The sequence below is a fragment of the Papilio machaon genome, chromosome 17 (genome assembly GCF_912999745.1).
Source record: "Papilio machaon chromosome 17, ilPapMach1.1, whole genome shotgun sequence".
In the NCBI taxonomy this organism is placed as follows: domain Eukaryota; kingdom Metazoa; phylum Arthropoda; class Insecta; order Lepidoptera; family Papilionidae; genus Papilio; species Papilio machaon.
This window is the reverse complement of record NC_060002.1, coordinates 7,169,804-7,188,954: the sequence shown is the minus strand read 5'-3', so window position 1 is coordinate 7,188,954 and position 19,151 is coordinate 7,169,804. Positions and strand designations below refer to the sequence as shown.

Here is a 19,151-nt window from a genome sequence, read left to right as displayed (position 1 = left end):
TTACACGTACCACTCCTTGATGCCGTCTCGCTTGACGGGGTGTGCGGGCAGCGGGGCGGCGGGCGCGGCGCTGCGGCTGAGCGGCAGCGGCTGCAGGTTGCGGGACGCGCCGCTACCGCCATTGCCATTTGACGCACTTTGATAGCTAGAGTGTGGTTGCTGCAAACGAAAAACATAAATTAATATATATACAACTTCAAGTTCCAGCTGGCGCATGAATCGACTGATTCCAACATATTCCCTAGGATCTTTAATAAGCTTAAGAGAATCTTACCTGGTTTCCGAGCAAAGCTGCGCTGGCGCCTTGCTGATAGTTTTTGTCCTCCGTCACTTTGTATGAGTTATCGATCTTGAACACATAATACTTGAGCACGATGATAACTATCAGTATTATTGCGATCAGCACTGACGCAACTATCCCTGAAAGTAACAATGATATTTACAATTGTACATTATGATATATAAGGCGCTTTTTTTTTTGTCTTTCAAGACATCATCATTAAAGAGACCAAAATATAAATAAAAACTTACCAACTATTGTAGCAAAGAACTCTGACTCCGGAGGGACAACCCTACTGTCAGTAGTCTTTGGATGGTACCACTTGGTGGTGATCTCGTGCTCGTAACCGTTGTAATCCGGATGTATTCTTCCTGGCACTCTGTCCCTTTCGCTTCCCACTTCGTAGACGGGCGTGCGTATTTCTATTTCGTTCTCTCGACGGTCTTCGTACTCTGGTATGTGGTTGGTATCTTCCGTTGTTAGCGTGGTTTCAGGAGTGTGTCGGCCGGTCATTGAAGGTGTAAAATGACCAGTATGCGTGTGTTCTGTATAAAGAAGGTATCATTGCTAGAATATAAAAATTAATACTAATACTTTTTGAAAATACTACGATAAGACTCACCCTCAGTGGGCGTGGTCTTCTTATCAGTCGTAGTGGAGTGGACAGTGGGTGCGTGCATGTTGTCGTGGTCACGTGCAGTGGGCGTGGGCGTGGCCGTGCTCTCCGTGCCCCGCGTGCCCCCCGTAGTAGATCCTGGCAGCGTCTTGTCAACGTGTTCCGTCGATATCGCAGTGGCCGGCGATGTGAGGCTGTGAGTGCTGCTAGTTCCAGAACTGGAAATATTGAAATAATATGTCACCAATATTATAAATGCGAAAATTTAGATGGTTGCATGGATGTTTGTAAGAAGGTATCTCCGGAACGTATCACGATGAAATTTGGTACAGATGTAGAACATTACTCTGGAAGAACCCATAGGCTACTTATTCAGTCTTTTTTCTAATTCCGCGCTGTCGGAGTCGCGGGCAACAGTTAGTAATATAAACGTACAGAAATATAGGAAATTATACAGTGATTTAAAGTAAGTTACTACAAAGTGCACTTACCTTGTGGTGGGATGGTCAGGCTCTGTTATATCTTCACCGTTGGAACCCGAGCCTTCAATGCAGTCTTCATCATCACATGGCTTCATCAGCTTCCCGCTTTGGTCACCCTATCGAAAATTTTGTAATCATAATTGTATTCGTGTGAACTAGTACGCAAGTGATGGAAAATCCTACTCTGATTGGGAATGATCATGCGACATACGGAAGAGAGTAACATTGGTTAAAAAATGTTTCCAATGTATACCTTGTGGAGTTTAGTAGGCGGGCGTCGTGTGGCGGGCACGTACACGGGCGTAATGAGGTCGTCGCCGGCCGGGTCGGGAGCCGCGCACGCGTCCTCGTCGTCGTCGCGGCAGCCCGAGCCCGCGCCAGAGTACACCAGCTCGTCCGGCGCGCCCCCGCCATATCCTGACGGTGGCGTCTGACGACATTTGTTAGAAGAAGGTCTTAAAACATCAGATCCAATAAAACAATTAAATCCATTGTAGCGACTTGCAAGTAAAGTCCATTAATAAAAAACTAAACGAATACTAACCTGCTGCATTCTATTAATATCTCTGTCCAGTGGAGTGTGAGCCCTCCTCACGTCTCCTCGCAATGTAACCGAGGGGTCACCCGCGGCTGCCAAGTCTAGAACTCTGACGCCGTTTACGACCAGCCCAGCTACAACTCCGCTGAATGTTCTGGAACCCCCCGGGCCCCCGCCGACAGTTATTGTCGACATGCTGTTAAATATTGTCGATTGTTGACCGCCTGTAACGTTTAACACATTTTCGATTAAATTAATCACACACAGACATAATAAGTTTAATTTAAATATAAATAGCTCAATGTGATCTTACTTTGCGGATGACGTATGTTGACAGCGTAGTTATCAAGCTGTAGCGCGGCGCGGCTACCATTACGTGTGAAGCTGGCCACGTGGTAGACGCCGTCGTCGACGCGCGCCGCCTCGTCACCCAGCGGGTGGTCACCACCACCAACATTGTACACCATGAACAGGTTACCGCGAATCTGTAGATCACATAAGGACTAGAAAATATCACCCTATATAAGAATACTTTAAAAAAAGTATCTAGGATTTTACCAATCATAAATATTCCAATTTAATTCCATTTAATAGGAAATCGGATATATATAAATGTTCTCTACGCATTATCTGTATCAATGTCACACTCAATAACTTTATTAACATTTACTACACTTACAATCTCCATCTGCATATAATCCTGTGTATTGGAGGACTCGATGCGCAGTAACACTGCATCAGGTTTGCTGGTGAGGAAGCCGAGAGCGACGCGATCCGCCTCGGTGTCGGCGCGCGCGTGCGGCGGCAGCGTGTGTGTTAGTGCGCCCCGACCCGGCCCGAACTCGTATGCTATCGACTCTGCAACATGAATAGTAAGTGAATATTATATACATATGTACCATAATTGGATAAAAACGGGAAATATTGTCTTATAGCCAAATAGTCCAAACTTAAATCATGGTGGTTGCTCGGAAATCGATCAGTGGTAAGAATAGTGGAGCCAGCTTTAACGTCAATTTATTCTTTGTTAGAAATGCTAAAACTGAACTTCGTACCGTCATAACACGTCGGTCCGGTGAAGGAAGTGAGATCGCAGTCACACACATACGTGTTCCATTGCTGCACGCACACGCCTTTGTTAGCGCACGCATTGTGTGTGCATTTTGTTGGGCCTGAAATAACAATTTATTAGTGGGTTTAGAACCTCAAAAAAGTAAAGTTAGTTTAACTTTTGAAAGTCCAAATAAACCAAATTGATATCTAGATAATATTCACGAAACCTAGACAAATTACTCTCCCACAATTTTTGTCAAAAGCGTGATAAATCTGAGAAGACAGAACGAGGTCAGCGACAATTTCAACACACCCTCACATCCAGAGACAAGCGAAGAACTCGGCACGACCGCGTCCTCTATAAGCGAGGGCGACTCTCCGGGCAGGTCGAGGCTAGCCATGCAGCCCTCGAAGCCCTGCCGCGACAGCACACCCACTGGCAATGCACTGTACAGCTCCTTGGGTACACCACCTACGTACAACACGCTGTCCAACTCCAACATCAGCGTTGAACCTGGAATTATTAACATACTATATAAATAAATGCTGGAGACTGATAACTAACTAAGATTAGAAGATTAAGATAAATGATTGGCTTCCGAACAGGGTTTAAGGGTACTTAAAACTGTGATCCTTGTTTCGAAAATAGTTTTAAATTAATTTTTTTTTATTAAATCTCGTTAACAATAAATGTAATGTTTATACTTACTCGTTGTATGCAGTTCTAAGTCCTCATCAACTTGCAATGTGTGTACCTTTGGCGTGGGTCTACGAATCGACACAGTGTGCCAGCGGTTGTCGTTCAAAAAATTCTTCAATTTATCTTTCATAGTGACCACTCCATCGCCTAAGTTGAATACACAGTGTATGTGGCCATTGACTAGTTCCACAGCTATAAAGTCCTGTTTCTTTCCTCCGTTATAAAATAATAGACCATCCATCTCAGTCGTCCGAAAGTAAAAGTCCAAATACGTATTCCCATATGCCTTTAGCAACGGCAAACCCACGTAAGTGTGTTTAGATTTAAATGTCACAGACTTATAAACATTTAGAGAGTCCGGCTTCACAAATTTTCCATTAAATATTATATTGGACGTATCATATACATTATTGTTTTCATCAGAACTTCCAATTCCGAGGGCTTTAGCCATGTCTATATATTTAATTCCATTGAAAACAAATTTTTGTAAATACCCAACAAAATTGGGCAAAGTCGACGTCATTTGTATTTCTTCTTCGGGATGAAATAGTCCACCCAAATGAAGAGTTGAGATTTCTAAAGTGGATGCTTTACCTAAAATCGTTTCAGCTGCAAAACAAATCAAAATAAATGATAGGACTGTTCCCTTATAAGTAGACACATTTAAACACAACATTGACAAGAACATAAAATATATCAGCAAAGAAAACCTTTGACAATCTTTTCATTAGCAACAATTCATTCAAATATTTACATTAAAATGTTAGCGAGGAAGTAACACACAAGAGAGCTAAGCTTAAAAGACAGTCAGTTAAATTTATAGTTAGTTTAAATCAATTCCAATGCGATTTTAGTGTAATGAGTAAGTAACACCCAACAGACAATCATATAGATCATATCAAACTGACAATGTATTTGTTTCCACTGAGTTTAATACATCAATTGTTTCATGAATTATGTTTGTTTTAAACATGAGCATTAGCAGCTAATTTGTAGAAGTATTTATGTATGTAATTAGTACATTTTGTTTAGTTTTATTCAGAGATTGACATACAAAGGAAGGGTAAAAATTTTAGTCACAACATTTGTTACAACTAATTTAGTAAAAAATCCAAAGTTAACGATATATTTTGTTTGATAGCGTCCCTTCCTTTGACGTTGGAATAGATTCATAATCTGTTTAATACATGGTTAAAATATAGAGAAGATAACGCAATATAAATATACAGATTATGAAACTAAAAATTACAAGTTACTGCACATTGACATAGGAATCTACAAGAAAAAAAAATAAAGAAAGAAAGGAAGAAGGAAAAGCGATCTACAAATGAAAGGTGAAGTTACAAAGTGCCAGCTAGAAAACAACAAAAAATAAGCCACTAACTAATAGGACGACTAAAACAACAATATAATATACTTTATACATATTATTTTAACTAAATTAATACTATACTTAATATTACAATTGGTTTTGCTTTGGTGTAATTTTAATTCTTAGAAGATTATGTAATGGTATTGGATTTGAATGAATGTATACTGCACAAAAATGTTATAAATCTTATTCATAATATAGATAGTTATTTTTAATGCTTTCAATTATCTATCTTATATAGTCCTATGTTGAGGAATTTCAAAATTTTTCATATTAACAGTACGATTCAATAGTGCGCATCACTATTATTTATTTCTATTACCACCAATAGTATTATTTACTTGATGTAATGTCATTGTAATTTGATGTTTGTTGTGTTTTATTGTATGGTATTGTATAAGTTATATTCATACTAGATTCCAAAGCACCACCAAAACCAACCTTAAGTCCTTCTAAATAAGGTTAAAAACAAAATGTTGTGCGGGTGCGGTCCCGTGCATACGTACATAACGTACCGCGCACGGCGGGGCCCGCGTCCACCTGCAGCTTCAGGTTGGACGCGCGCCGAGAGAAGCGAACCGTGTGCCAAGTGTCATCCGCCACGTTAGAACCCGCCAGCAGATTCTAAACAACGTAATCACACGATCAAGACCAATGGTAAACAATTAAAACCCCTAACTCGTCACAACCTCGTCCTATTTATTAGAGACAAGTGACTATTATTAAATGGATAAGTAAAAAACTATGAAAATTCTTTCTGCTACTGTTTCCTCTTTCGACAAATAGGTTATCAGTAGACTTTTTGTGATCACATAATATTGTAGGTAGATTACTTGTAACAAGATTGTCGCCTCAAAAAGACTTGAATATCATTGTATTAAAATATTGTGACATATGTATTTAATAGTGTAATAAGTAAGTATAATAATGGCACCTTTTCCCTATCCCCGAGCCGGACGCTGGCGCGCACTCTGCCCGCGGCAACGGCCAGCTCGATCCTGTCCGCGGAGTGGTCGGCAGCGGTGCGCAGCAACAGCCCGGCCTTGCTCGTGCGGAACCTCAACATCAGCTCCTCCGTCTGCGTCACGTGTTCCGGCCCCAGCGCCGCCGTCAGGTGCTGGCTGCCATTCAGGTACATCGTTGCTGACTCTGGAATGATGTTTTGAATTTGAGTCAATCAATCTTCAAATAAAATTCCTTCGTTGTTATGAATCTATTACAACAATGTTACCTCTTCCACACGTAGGTCCGGCGTAGTTGGTAGCGGAGCAGTCGCACAGCGGCCGGTTCCAGCCCTCAGAGCAGACGCCGCCGTGCTGACAGGGCGAGCTCACACATTGCTTCATCAGCACGTGACACGCTGGACGCACCGACGCTGTAAACAAGAGGTTTGCTAGGAATTCCAAAAGTCTTCGAAACAATAACCAATGCTTTAATTTTAACAATGATAGCAGATTGAAGAATACGATGCTAAAAAGGAATATTAATATTCAATTTAAAGAACTTTGAGGTGAACATAATAAAATATCTTTTTATTATCGTCTGACCTGAATCCTGTTGTCTGGCGTAAGCCGTCAGATCCTGAGGCTTTCCGTTCAGCACCAAATCTCGGATGCAGCCAACGAATCCTTGACGCAGCGCCGCCGTCCACAACGCTGGTGGGGTCCTGGACGCGGAATACTCAGATCCCAAGCCACCGACAAACAACGGCCCGTCTAGTTCCAGCTGGTTTGATTCACCTGGAAAAATAAATCAACATGTTTTATACATAATAAAGAAAAATAGAGCTAAGGTGTATTGCGGATAAGTGACTTGTCTATAAATTGATCCGTCACTGTGAGTTTCAAATCGTGAACAACTTCAAACATGTGTCAAGACAAGTATCACGATATCCTCAGAACGCAGCCTATATACAGCCTGTAAACAGCTCTTGATTAAATATAATGATCATGATATAGTTTATAATAATAAAACGCTCGTGAACGTTTGCCAACATACCAGGCGTTTTAAACTCAGCATTAGCTCCATCAACAGTTACTCTCCCGTCTCTCCCGGTCCTTCGAAGCAGAAACTCGTGCCAGTGTGAGTCGTCGACGCGACGACGCGAGGCGCGGACACGTACGCCGCCGGACCCCAGGTCCACGTGCACGTAGATGTAACCATTCAACATTTCCACAGCGAAGAGATCCGCCTACACAATGTACTTCATTTAGAACTTGTTTTATTATTAGTTACTTCTAAAAGCGAGGATAAAAGTAGAATTCTTACTTTTTAAAGATTTAACGTTAAGAATGTAAGTGCCTTGTATGTACAAGAAACTGATTTATATGAAGTACGAAGTGCATAAAGACACACGTTCACAAATCACAAATAGGAACAATTAACAACATTAAAAAAGGATACGTATACTAAAAAATACTTTTATAACTTTAATAACGAAGATTCGAGTGCAGTGCAATTAAAATCGAGTTAGTGTGTAACTTGTAGATTAAGATATATTTTTTTTTGCATAAAATATGTCTGCTTTGTTACATAATTTTTACATTGCTAAATAATACATCTAAAAGCAATTAATAAACTAAAATCTTTATATGATTATTAAAAAGAAATTTAGTAAAACTAAAGGATTAACATTCAATTAAGCTAAAAACTGAAATTGTGTGCAAACTAGTGGTTATCCAAAGCACTAATTAGTTAGACACTATAAACACCAGGCTTTAGGCAAACTATCTAACATACTTCTAAAGTAATATCAAAAACTGTCAGGTAATAATTTTCAAATATAAAAAGTTTAGATTAAAAATTATGCAACATTAAATTAAATATCCGTGATGTGAATTTGTGTATGTAATAATAAAGCCTTCTAAAAGCTTGGATTGGTAAAATTCCATCAAAACTCCACCTTAGCTATTCCTATTTGCTTAGTGTTGGGATTAACAAATTATTCTGTGCGAGGGGTCTACTGTGCACATCAATACAGATAAACACAAAACACTTGACGCTTCAAAGTGGGTGAAACTTTATAAGGTACCATACACAAATTCCCCTATAGCTGTGAATCACGAGTTTTTTTAATGATATTCCCTGTCTACCTACCATGCAGTTCAAACTGTGGATAATGTTTCTTCATCTACAAATATGTTACCATTCAAATATTCTAAAATAGCTAAATTATCGAAAATGTTAACAAATTTATCCACAGCTTCATGACAGACAAGAGTTTGCTTTATTTTTACTTCTTTTATTAAATCAAGGAATCTTTTATCATTCATAAACAACACCTTTATTACTTCTACAGGTATAATCTCATGGGTTACATTTAATTTTTCAATGATAGCAATATAATGTTTAAAGACTCCTTAATCCTGCATTAAGGCAATCTCCTGTACATCCATGAACAAAATATTATCGACTGACATGATATCTGTGACAACTGTTTCGAAGACGAAGTAATGTTTATGCTCTGTCTTTAATGGTTTCGATTCAACCCCAAAAGCTTCACCCCTTACCGTGCAACCTACCCTTGGTGGCTTCGCGCCCATGTTGAACAGTATCAAACCGTTCGGTTCATTCGTTCTGAACTTGAATGATATAGTTCCTGTCTTCACCGCCTCCCATTTTGGTAAAATCTGCAATCATCGAAATATTGACAAAATTAGTTTCTTAAATTAAAATACAACTTCTGTCATTAGTTATTAATCAATAGTTTTATTCTGAAATTCTGAATTGTGCATCAACGGTATTCTAAACATGTAGTGACTATGTGGTCTCCTTTTTCGAATTACGATTTCATACAAGAAGTTGACATCATCGAAACAAATCGTTAATATTTAAAAATAATGATCGCCAGGTGAAAGCAATTAGATTCGAATACAGTAGAAGTTATATCGGAGTACTGAGAATTAAAATCATTAAGCCAATTATAAGTTGGAGCGACCTTGTAGGTTCGTTCGCACGAGTCCTTCGGAGCGTTATTAGTTTCAAGATCAATGGAACGATAAAAAATATTTCTAGCGCAATATAAAATGTAAAGCCGTACAGCTGAGGATTGCGGTGAAGGTTAAATTGTTATTAAACTAATAACTGCAACATTCCAATGCAATTTAATATTTTTTTAAGCTTCTGCTATTTTTAATGCAATTTTTGAAGTTAAATGTAATTTTCGAAGTTATAGCTTATTAACCTCGAAAACTGTCACGCAAGACTTCTTAGGTACGAAAGAAACAAATCTAACTGACATAAAGTTATTTGATGTTAGTAAAACATTAAACTTTCGATCCGATCCGTTCAAATATCATGCGTTTTCACATTCTATGTATTTTTTTAAGGTATATACAAAAATATACGAAAGAAATAAAAGAAATAAAAGAAATATAAAACCTAATATATAATCCTTCATTTCTACATTTTATCAAGTATTAAATTAGTTCTCTTTTAACCTCAGCGTAAATGGTAAAACAGTGATTACAGTCATTATAGAAACACTTTCGGATACGAGAAAATTTGGGTCGAAAGAATGATTTATGAGCCGTCAAAGTAACTTATTGAACCAATTTGAGGCAAATTGCGATGTCACAAATTGGCATTATACTTTCAAGCATAGATCGAGGTTACAACAATCTTAAATCAAATATCTTAAGCTATTTATGTAAAAAATGTACACCTATATTTCAATAATATTGCCACATCTTTATTGATATACAACTGTGGCAAATTCCAGTGAGATCCGTTGAACCGTGATGGAGATATTTTCCAACAAACATCCATATATACATACAAACTTTCACATCGATAATGTTAGTAAGATTATGTATAAACCGTATCATTTAACTTGTACACTAGCTCAGTCTACTATAGTAGAAGTCTACCCAACCTAAACTGATTTAAGTGCAGGAATAAAAACCAATAATTCGTCATCAGAGTAACGTACTCGAGTTCTGCGACCAGTCGATTGTCGGACACAAATCCAATAATGGTCGTCGGATCTAATCACGCCGGAGCCACTCCGGTTATTCAATCAAACTCTAGGGCCCGAAGCGTGCAGTAACTCGAATGAACTACAAGAAAATATTGCAAAAAAACGCTTTGTTTGTTTACCTTTGTTGACTAATATATTGTCCGAATTTTCAATGCGACAGTTAAGGTAAATTTTAATTTATTTGTTTATTTCATTAATTTAAATTAATATAATATGGTTATAAGGTTCTCATCTATTAAAATCTATAAAGACTCAAACAAACTCTAAACTCACAATTTTCTTAACAAGAAGAAATCTAATTGTTATTCAATGGATTCACAGCAAAAGTAATTGATACTTTATACTTAGCAGGTCGTAACCTATATTATGAGGCTTTTAATATCTCACATACAACTCTTAAAGGCCATTATAAAAAATCACACAATAATTATTGCATACCAAATGTGCATCCCTAGTGCTGAATGTAACCGGGTCTGCGGAGTCTGTGGCGGTGCAAGCGTACTCCAGCCGGCCAGTAACTGCAATCAGCTTGCTGCCAGTGCGTGCTAAGTCTATTAGATTCAGTCTCAAAGTGTCTGCTGAGAACTCCACCTGCAAGAAATAAGAAATTTGAACTAGTTGTTACTAATGACGTCACTAGCTTTAGTCTCTACTGGTCGACGTCTTTTGTTTCATTTGAAAAGCTTTTTGGAATGATGTAAGCCACTTCTTATTCCGTATTTAAATGATCATATTGTATATATATAGTGTATATATGTATTGTATATAACGTAAGGGTAGGGTTATTCTTAGTAACTACAGACCGTTTGGAGTACGGAAGTTACACTAGTTACAATATGTTATTCAAACTTTCGTGAGACATTATCACTAACTTATATAGAACTTATATAGTGAGCGACGGGCCGCGTCCGCGAAATAATACCAATCCCACTCACCCTGATGAAGAGCCCCCGTAGGGCTCGAAACTAGTCGGTGACGACACCGGATATATATACGTGAGTGTTTTAGCCGTTTCTATATAAGTTAGTTACAATATGTTTAAATTATATCGAATAATCACAAGCAATTTTAAATCCTATTCTTGTTGGCATAAAACTTACTTTCTTCAAACAGCCGATGAAGTTTGTATGAACTCTAGCGCCGGGAAGTGCTCTAGCATTTAGCGATCCTCCAACATGAGCCCTGGAGCTGGCCAGCATTGTGAAGGAGCCGGCCACGTGGGAATGTTCCGAGTACACGTCATCCACTACAGCCGACACCTGCAAATACAATTTATACATAAAACTTATACTTTCAAATTTATATACATACAACTGATAAAGTTCTGAATTAGGATAAATGGAGAAAACGTGAAAAATGACGGACACCTCCTAAATCTATATTATTATATATAGAGATAGAATGTTTCCCCTTCTTATACGTCACCTCCACCGTCGAATCCCCATCCCCTGTCCATCCTTTCCTCACAATAAAAAGGTGGGATGAGAAAGAGAGCTAATATTAGAACTCTAGCACTACACTCATAAGACTGTACGCGGAATTGCTTCCACTTCACGCCTGTCTTGTGTGTGGTCGTGTTATTATTCTTTGTTTTATTTAATTTCTCATTACTAAATTATGAAGTTATATCTTCAAACTATGTAATTGTTAGGAATAACATTGTTTACTAGCATATCTAATAGTTTCCTTTTTGAACTAAAATACTTAATCTAAAAATTGTAATAATCATAAAATATAATCATGTTCTTTTAAGAAACCTTATCTAAGCTCGTTTTCGAACAACCGCAGTATACATAAAACATAATATGTTTTTTAAGGAACATCAGTAATTGCTTTTGAAGGAAAAATAATCTCATTTTTGATGGCAGCCTTATAAGGGGATGGTTTAATAACATCGAGCATTATCCTCGAACGTACGAGTTTCATGATTGTCTTACAACTTTATCAAAACACAACGTGGAAGAATTTATTAACTAGAACTGCACCAAAGTTTTTTTACTGTGTAGTTTTATGTAAACAAAATTTGCTAATCGCTAAATATTTAGGGTAGATGGTAACTTGCACATTTTTAATTTGGCGCTAATAGCATAATCATGGGTTATATATCATAGGCATAGTCAAAGGTTCGAATCCCGCCAAACAACTGTCGGAAACCGTATCTTAGTACAAGCCTAGAGCCTTAGTGGAGGAGCTTACAAGAGATGTTAGTAAATTAATAAATATTAGCCAATTTTTTTCACATTATAATAAATAAAGCGAATGGAGATTTAGTGTGAAGAAATCTTCACTATGAGATCTTTAATCGATTTGATGACTGTGCGTGCGGCAGTTAGAACAAAATTAAAATTCTTAAAAGTGATACCCTAATAGGTAACTATTTATATCATAATTATTATAACAAAAAGTAAACAACATACTTTGAAACAAGTAACCAATTTTCGGTATTTAATTTTTCTTACAAACATCACAAAATAATATCTTAGTATCTCCAAAGTTCTTAGTATCTACAAAGAAATTTAACTAGAACCTAAGCAATGACTTATAAATGTTTCAAACAAGCGGAGTATTTGTATCGAAACGATATATTACCGCCTTAAGGCCACTTGCTAACATCTGTGCGCGACTTACCGAAGTAGCCTTGGACAGTATTTTTCCGATATATTTTACGAGCAATATCCTGTTGAAACAAATTTCATGGAACGTGCTCGTCGCCGTTTATGAAATAAGTTTCTCTCAGAAAGGATATTCCTATAATTTAGTATCTTTGTTTGTGACACGAATGCGATTAAAAAGTGTTTGTATTAGCTTGTTAGAAAAATAAGACATTAATATAGCTACATTTTAAATCAGTAAACAGAATAAAATATTTACTTACCCGACAAAAGCTTGTAAACGGCGTAATCTGAAAACAGGAATTTTATACATAAGTGAACACTTTTATATAGTTAAGTATTTTTATATAATATATTAGAATAAGAGTTTGGCAGTTATTCCAAAAAAAGTTAGCATAATTTTATGTGCCTAAAAACCTGAAGTTTTTATAGTACCTTATTACTTATTTAAATTGCTTACAAGTTATAATTTCTTATCTGAATAATGTCGTATTGTATATAAATAAAATAGTAATGTTTGTATCAATTCCATTTTTGCTACATTTTAACGGACATCCGTTCTAAAAGCAATATATTGTTGTTACCGTGATAAAATCATCTGAAATTCAAATTTATTCCGATCAAGACTACATTTTGAATAAAATCGTAGGCGGATCGTTTTTGTATCCAAATGCAGATCAAATACTGATCTGATAACACTTTGAAAGTGTAACCTTTGGAAATTAACATTTGATTTTAGTATTTTTTATGTAAAATTGTACTTTAGTCTTATAATTTAACAAATACTCGTATTTAAATGAATACGTAAAAATTTAACAACAAAGGTACAGAATTATTTGCAAGAAACTAATATAAATGTATAAGATTTTTGGCGAAAATAAAATTACTGTGAAAGAAAAAGCTATAAGTTTAAATAATCAATTATGCTACATTAATAATTTCAACGCTACGTTAGTGTAGTCTCGTAAACACTGAAATAGCCAAATTAGATATACCAGAGAGTCAGACAGAAATATACAATCGAAGTCATTCAATACGTCAGACTAGTATTCAAGTTGCATAATGTATAGATACTGGCGTGGCGCAGGCTGTATAAATAAATTACTAAGTTTGCGCTCGCGCTGTTCACTTAACCTCAAACTGTAGGCTTTGATCATTTATTTATTACACTAAGTTAGAATTGTTCATACACTAAGTTACATTTTAGATTCACATCAAATACAAAGTTTAAAAGCAAATTCACCAAATTCTTTGCAGTCGTATTTTGTATTGATATCGTACTATTTTAAACTCTTTTTTGTAATTCTCTGTAATTTTAACCTCTAACTTTCATTTTAAAGTACTCGTGTTTTAATAACTCTAAGCATTTCTAGAACATGCTACGAAAAAATCTTAACATTTTTAATAAAGACAAAGGTCAAGGTTTTACTTTGACTTAGCTTTTAACTTAGAAGAAAGTTACACGTCAGGTCAGTGATCATGAAAGAAATATACATCGCCTAGTTCTCTTAAGCTATTATGTAATACTAGATAAAGTACTTTATAGAATTTTTAATCTTTAATTATTAAGAGCATTCTCCTTCCTAAAACTCTTGGTAGTTATAACAACTTTGTTTTCAGGAAATGTAATTTTTTTTAAGTTGGTTTTATGATAACTTGTAAAGAGTACAAGATGCCAGAATCAAGGAACTAAATTTGATAGCTGTAGTTTGACAGTTGTTATTTGCAGCAATAAGATTCTCCATTAGTAATCGACTGCTGCAGCTAAAGGAATACATTGTTACCTCTTGTATCCGTCTTCTCACAGTAAGCTTGTGCCACTGATGGTCGTCGAATCTCGTCTTCGCCGGTTTGATATGCATCTCCTGCTTGCCGTTGCCAAGGCCCATTGTTAGTGAGAGACCTCCGTCACGTACGGCCAAGTTCAGATAATCTGCTTCATGGCCTGGTGAAGAAATACAGATAAATGACCTAACATCGTTAACCTAGAGAAGACATTAAGCCGTCACTTTGGGGCTGTGTAAATAGTTGATTCATATATAGTGTTAAAGAGGATCTTCGAATAGTAATCACATGAAACCAATAGAAACCAGAACAGAACATATGATCAGATTCAGAAGAACTAAGCTTGATTGAATATGGTGTTTAAAATAGTCCTTAATTAAGAAGTAAAAGTAAATTGTCACCTAAATTCACTTTGCAAAGACTTACTGTCAGATTCTAGATCCCCTTGTCATGTCTTCCCTGTCTGCCATCTTTGTCGTATATTTAATTTGACTTATTTAATAGTATACCTGTATAGAAGAGCAGTCCATTGGGCTGTCGCGTCTTGAAGTACAGAGAGATGGCGTCCTGCGCGCTAACGATAGGCTCGCCACCGGTCTGCGTCAGGTCGTACGAGAGGAACTCGGCACCGCGGAACGTCGCCTCCGACGGCGCCTTATCTGGTACAAAAAGATAAAGTATATTAGGATGGAAAGGGGACATGAATTGACGGTGGAGGGGACGTGTAGGTAAAGTATATCCTCTTACTGTTCGTCCCCGCTTGCTTGTTTGAAACATTGTACTAATTGATTATTTTTAATAACATAATTTAAATTAATTTAAGTAAAGAACGTCTGGATTTTTTTAATTTCAAAACAAACTAAGCGACCATTATTATTATTATTACTAGATTTTAAAATTAAAACTGCTAGTTACTATTAATATGCATGTTGTGTCATCTCACAAAATTACTAATTATTTAGAATTATTGTCATTATTATCACTAATGTGTAATTAACATTTTCAGCGAGCAAAAAAAATCCTCTTACAGGTGTTGTTTGTTGTGACTGAGTAGTCACTGTTTGCCTTGAGGAGGCATTTACAGTTTCACCGGGCTTGAGGTGGCCGGGCGCAGATGGCTCTTAGCCTAAACCTCGTTTAAGAGTAACTAGGCTCGAGGGCTCCCTCAGGAGCCTCGGCTCGGGCTGTTACTTCGTTATTATTACCGGATTGGGAGGTCACCGAGCTCTTAGGTCGCTTCGGTGGACGCTCCATGGAGTGACTGGGCGCAAGGGCCCCCGAGAGGGGACCTCGGCTTGGGCTGTCACTTATTACGCGTTTAGCATTCCGATTCAAGGGTGCCCGAGAGGGCCGAACCTCGGCTTGATCGGTTGCTATTATCTGATTGCTATTATTAATACAGCTAACATTACTACCACTTCGGAAAGCGTTAGCGCTGGGAGAAGAAGTGGCGGAAGAAACTCCAGCAACGCTTCTACTATTAATAGGAGAAAACCTGCCTGCTATGAGGCCGTATCGCGAGAATGATTGTCGCAGCCGACATCGACTGCGGCGTGTGATCTGTTTGTGATGTTTGAGCTTAGCCTGGGCGATAGTAATTGCATCGTCTTGAAAGTCAAGAACGTGCCTAGGTCTACGATAATCCCGACGAAACTTACCGAGCGCGATTGGATTGTAGGTGGCGGCACCTACAACAAGCGGATTAGGATGACCGACGGCAGAGTCAAAATAACGACGCGACGCCAACTTCAGGTGTTGGGCAATGGTGGGCAAGTCCAAGTCTATATGTAGATCGCTGTTGCGCATGTACCACGGGGCTCCCGTGGCTCTACGCAAGAATCTATTCTGAATCACCTGAAGTCGATGTATTTGTTTCGGGGCGATGTGCGCGAATACCGGACTAGCATATGTCATGACGGGACGAACTACTGATTTATAGAGTGTCACCTTGTTCCGAAGGGACATTTTACTCTTTCTATTAATCAACGCGGAAAGACGACCTAGGATGAAAGCCGCGCGGTTCCTGACCCGGGTCACATGAGCGGAGAAGTTAAGTTTAGAGTCTAATATGACACCTAAGTATTTAACTTGGTCTTCCCAAGGTATTGGGCTGTCCATGAGTTTAATGGATGGAAGAACAGCTCCTTTCTGGCGTGAAAAGTAGAGCGCCGCGCTTTTGCTAGGGTTAATTTCGATCCTCCATTTCCGAAACCAGGCACCAAGTGTGTTGGCAGCGGTTTGGAGACGTCGACATATAGCATCGGGTTTGCGACCGGAAGTGAATATGCAGGTGTCATCGGCGAATAGAGCTAGCTCTACACCGTTTACGCGGGGAATGTCATTAGTGTAAAGGGTAAAGAGAACTGGCCCTAACACCGAACCTTGGGGCACCCCGGCTCGAACGGGGTGCAATTGAGAGCGCACTCCCTCGACGCGGTAGCGAAACGTGCGATTACTTAGGAAGTCTCGTATTATGCATACGAGACGGTCGGGAACTCCGTACTCATATAGCTTGTATATAAGCCCGTTGTGCCATACTTTATCGAACGCTTTTGCTATGTCAAGGAAGATAGCTCCGGTGCTAAGGCCGCGTTGGCGTTTAATAAGTATGTGCTCCGTTATGCGGTGCACTTGATTGGTGCATGAATGTTTGGCGCGAAAGCCAAACTGTTCTGCAATAGGCATCCCTTTTCTATCCATAAATGTACGAAGGCGGGCTAATATTAATCGTTCATAAATCTTCCCAAAGGTTTTGAGAAGGCTTATGGGGCGATAAGACGTGGGATTGGAAGGCGGCTTTGATGGTTTGAGGAACCCTATGACTTCGGCGTCCTTCCACTCGCTAGGAAAGACGCCTTTAGTCATTGCCGCATTAAAAATAGCTACAAGAAGTTGTATAATGGCAATGGGAAGTAGTTTCGCCACCCTATTGGTGATGCCATCTGAACCGGGAGCTTTACGTGGACGTAAATTTTTAATTAAACTCTCGACTTCATCGCTGGTAACCGGAGCAATTGAGTCAAGAAGGGGTTCGTTTTTCCTCCGGTCAACCTCGCTGTCCACCTTCTGTAGGTGGTCAGGGTCTACCGGTAGACTACTGGGGGAACACTGGACCTCGAGGCTGTCAGCCAGACATTCGGCTTTCTCTTCGTCCAGCATAGCTGGTGTTGTATTTGGGCGCGACAATGGCGGCATCGTTGAGTACGTGTCGCCTTTAAGTGACTTGGGAAGCTTCCAGAATGCTAAATGTGATGGCTTTATATTTCGAAGCGTTGAATCCCATCGTTCGTTCCGGATGGCAGCTATGCGTGTTTTTACTTCACGCTGTAATTTACGTAGCTGTTTTCGGTTCGATTCAGTGGGATACAAATCGTGAGCTCGGGTAGCCGCGTTCTTGCGTCTCAACAAGTCTCTGGCATCTGGTGGTAGTGCCCAGCGTTGATTGTCTGACTCCGGCATTTGCCTTGAGCAGTCCTTGATGGCGGTTTGGATATGACTTGTTAGAGAGCCGATCGCGACGTCCATATCGTTATCAGAATTAATTATGTCGGGGATATCGTTCAGATGTGGGGAGTTAATGTCTTTGAGCCTGGCACTAAGTTTGTGCCAGTCAACGACTGTCTTAATTGGGGGGTCAGCCGGTGCAGAGGGCCCTAGCTGTAGCAAAACTGGTCGGTGATCTGAGTGAAGCTCATGTATCACCTCAATATTACGTAAGGTTAGGTTAATATTCTTGATGATTGCAATATCAAGCACATCCGGAGTGTGTCCCAGTATGTGGGGGTAGTGAGTGGGCTCTAGTGGCGCTATGATTTCAAAATCAAGTAAGTCCGACAGTGAGTCAAGCTCACGGCCGCGTTTACTGATTCTGGTAGAGTTCCATCGAATGTGCTTGCTATTGAAATCCCCAGCAAGAATGGTGGCTCCTCCTAGAGATAGAAGGGATTCAAAGTCGGAGCGTATTATGGTTGAGCTTGACCTACAAGGAAGGTAGACCGAAGCTATCGTAATGGGGGCATGGCCAGTCATGGCTAGCTGACAGATCGAGGCTTCTAAGTGAGTTAACGCGGGCGTGTCAATCGGTACACAGTGCAGGGATCTTTTATAGTAAATGACAGTGCCTCCGCCTGGGGCGCCGGTCCTATCATTTCTAACGATATTGTAATTAGAGACTTTCGGGTCCCTCATAGTCGGTTTGAGAAAAGTTTCCTGCACGAGTAACACGTCGACTTGATGATCGCGAAGGAAGTTATGGATTTCGTCGCGTTGTTTCCTAATACCGTTCGAGTTGTAGAAAGCTACGATGATTGAACGCGGTTTGACTCTGCCATTATTACTCGCGAGAGACGAATTACTACAATTATTTAGCGCGTTTGCAGCCATCGAGGCGCCTAATTATGTTCTAGAGCACTAACGATGTGCTTGTACTTTTTAATTAAGTACAATCGGGTCCCTATATTTCCTGACGCCTTTTCGTATTCGTCGGCGAACATTAAGACTTCCTCCATGTTGAGGCCTGAAAGACGATTGAGGGATTCAAACGGATTCCCTGTCGTTTTAGGTGGCGTAGGCATTGCCACCGGCTTGATCGGTACCGGTATAGCAATGGGCGCGGTAGATGTATTACACGCGGGTGCGCTAGCGGTGGGCCTGTTACTGCCCCATGCGGGGGTGTTAGTTTTCCACGATGGTTGGAGAGGTGGAAATTCGTTGGCTGATGGAATTGTTGGCAGTT

The 19,151-nt window shown here is 39.2% G+C and overlaps 1 protein-coding gene across 1 annotated transcript in view; it reads right to left on the bottom strand.

The window, feature by feature from the left end:
• The window catches only part of LOC106707955 (neurexin-1-like), a 56,870-nt gene continuing 37,719 nt past the window's right edge, over positions 1–19,151 (bottom strand). The window contains exons 3-25 of the mRNA XM_045682020.1: positions 14,926–15,075; positions 14,416–14,576; positions 12,895–12,921; positions 11,120–11,278; positions 10,458–10,610; positions 8,551–8,670; positions 7,040–7,232; positions 6,589–6,780; positions 6,273–6,416; positions 5,976–6,190; positions 5,524–5,665; positions 3,679–4,278; positions 3,283–3,483; positions 2,972–3,088; positions 2,596–2,774; positions 2,230–2,401; positions 1,923–2,140; positions 1,632–1,808; positions 1,388–1,494; positions 903–1,114; positions 532–825; positions 275–420; positions 1–159 (exon numbers count right to left, since the gene is read on the bottom strand). Coding sequence (XP_045537976.1) covers positions 1–159; positions 275–420; positions 532–825; positions 903–1,114; positions 1,388–1,494; positions 1,632–1,808; positions 1,923–2,140; positions 2,230–2,401; positions 2,596–2,774; positions 2,972–3,088; positions 3,283–3,483; positions 3,679–4,278; positions 5,524–5,665; positions 5,976–6,190; positions 6,273–6,416; positions 6,589–6,780; positions 7,040–7,232; positions 8,551–8,670; positions 10,458–10,610; positions 11,120–11,278; positions 12,895–12,921; positions 14,416–14,576; positions 14,926–15,075 — 4,238 coding nt within the window. The remainder of the gene's footprint in view (positions 160–274; positions 421–531; positions 826–902; positions 1,115–1,387; positions 1,495–1,631; positions 1,809–1,922; positions 2,141–2,229; positions 2,402–2,595; positions 2,775–2,971; positions 3,089–3,282; positions 3,484–3,678; positions 4,279–5,523; positions 5,666–5,975; positions 6,191–6,272; positions 6,417–6,588; positions 6,781–7,039; positions 7,233–8,550; positions 8,671–10,457; positions 10,611–11,119; positions 11,279–12,894; positions 12,922–14,415; positions 14,577–14,925; positions 15,076–19,151) is intronic.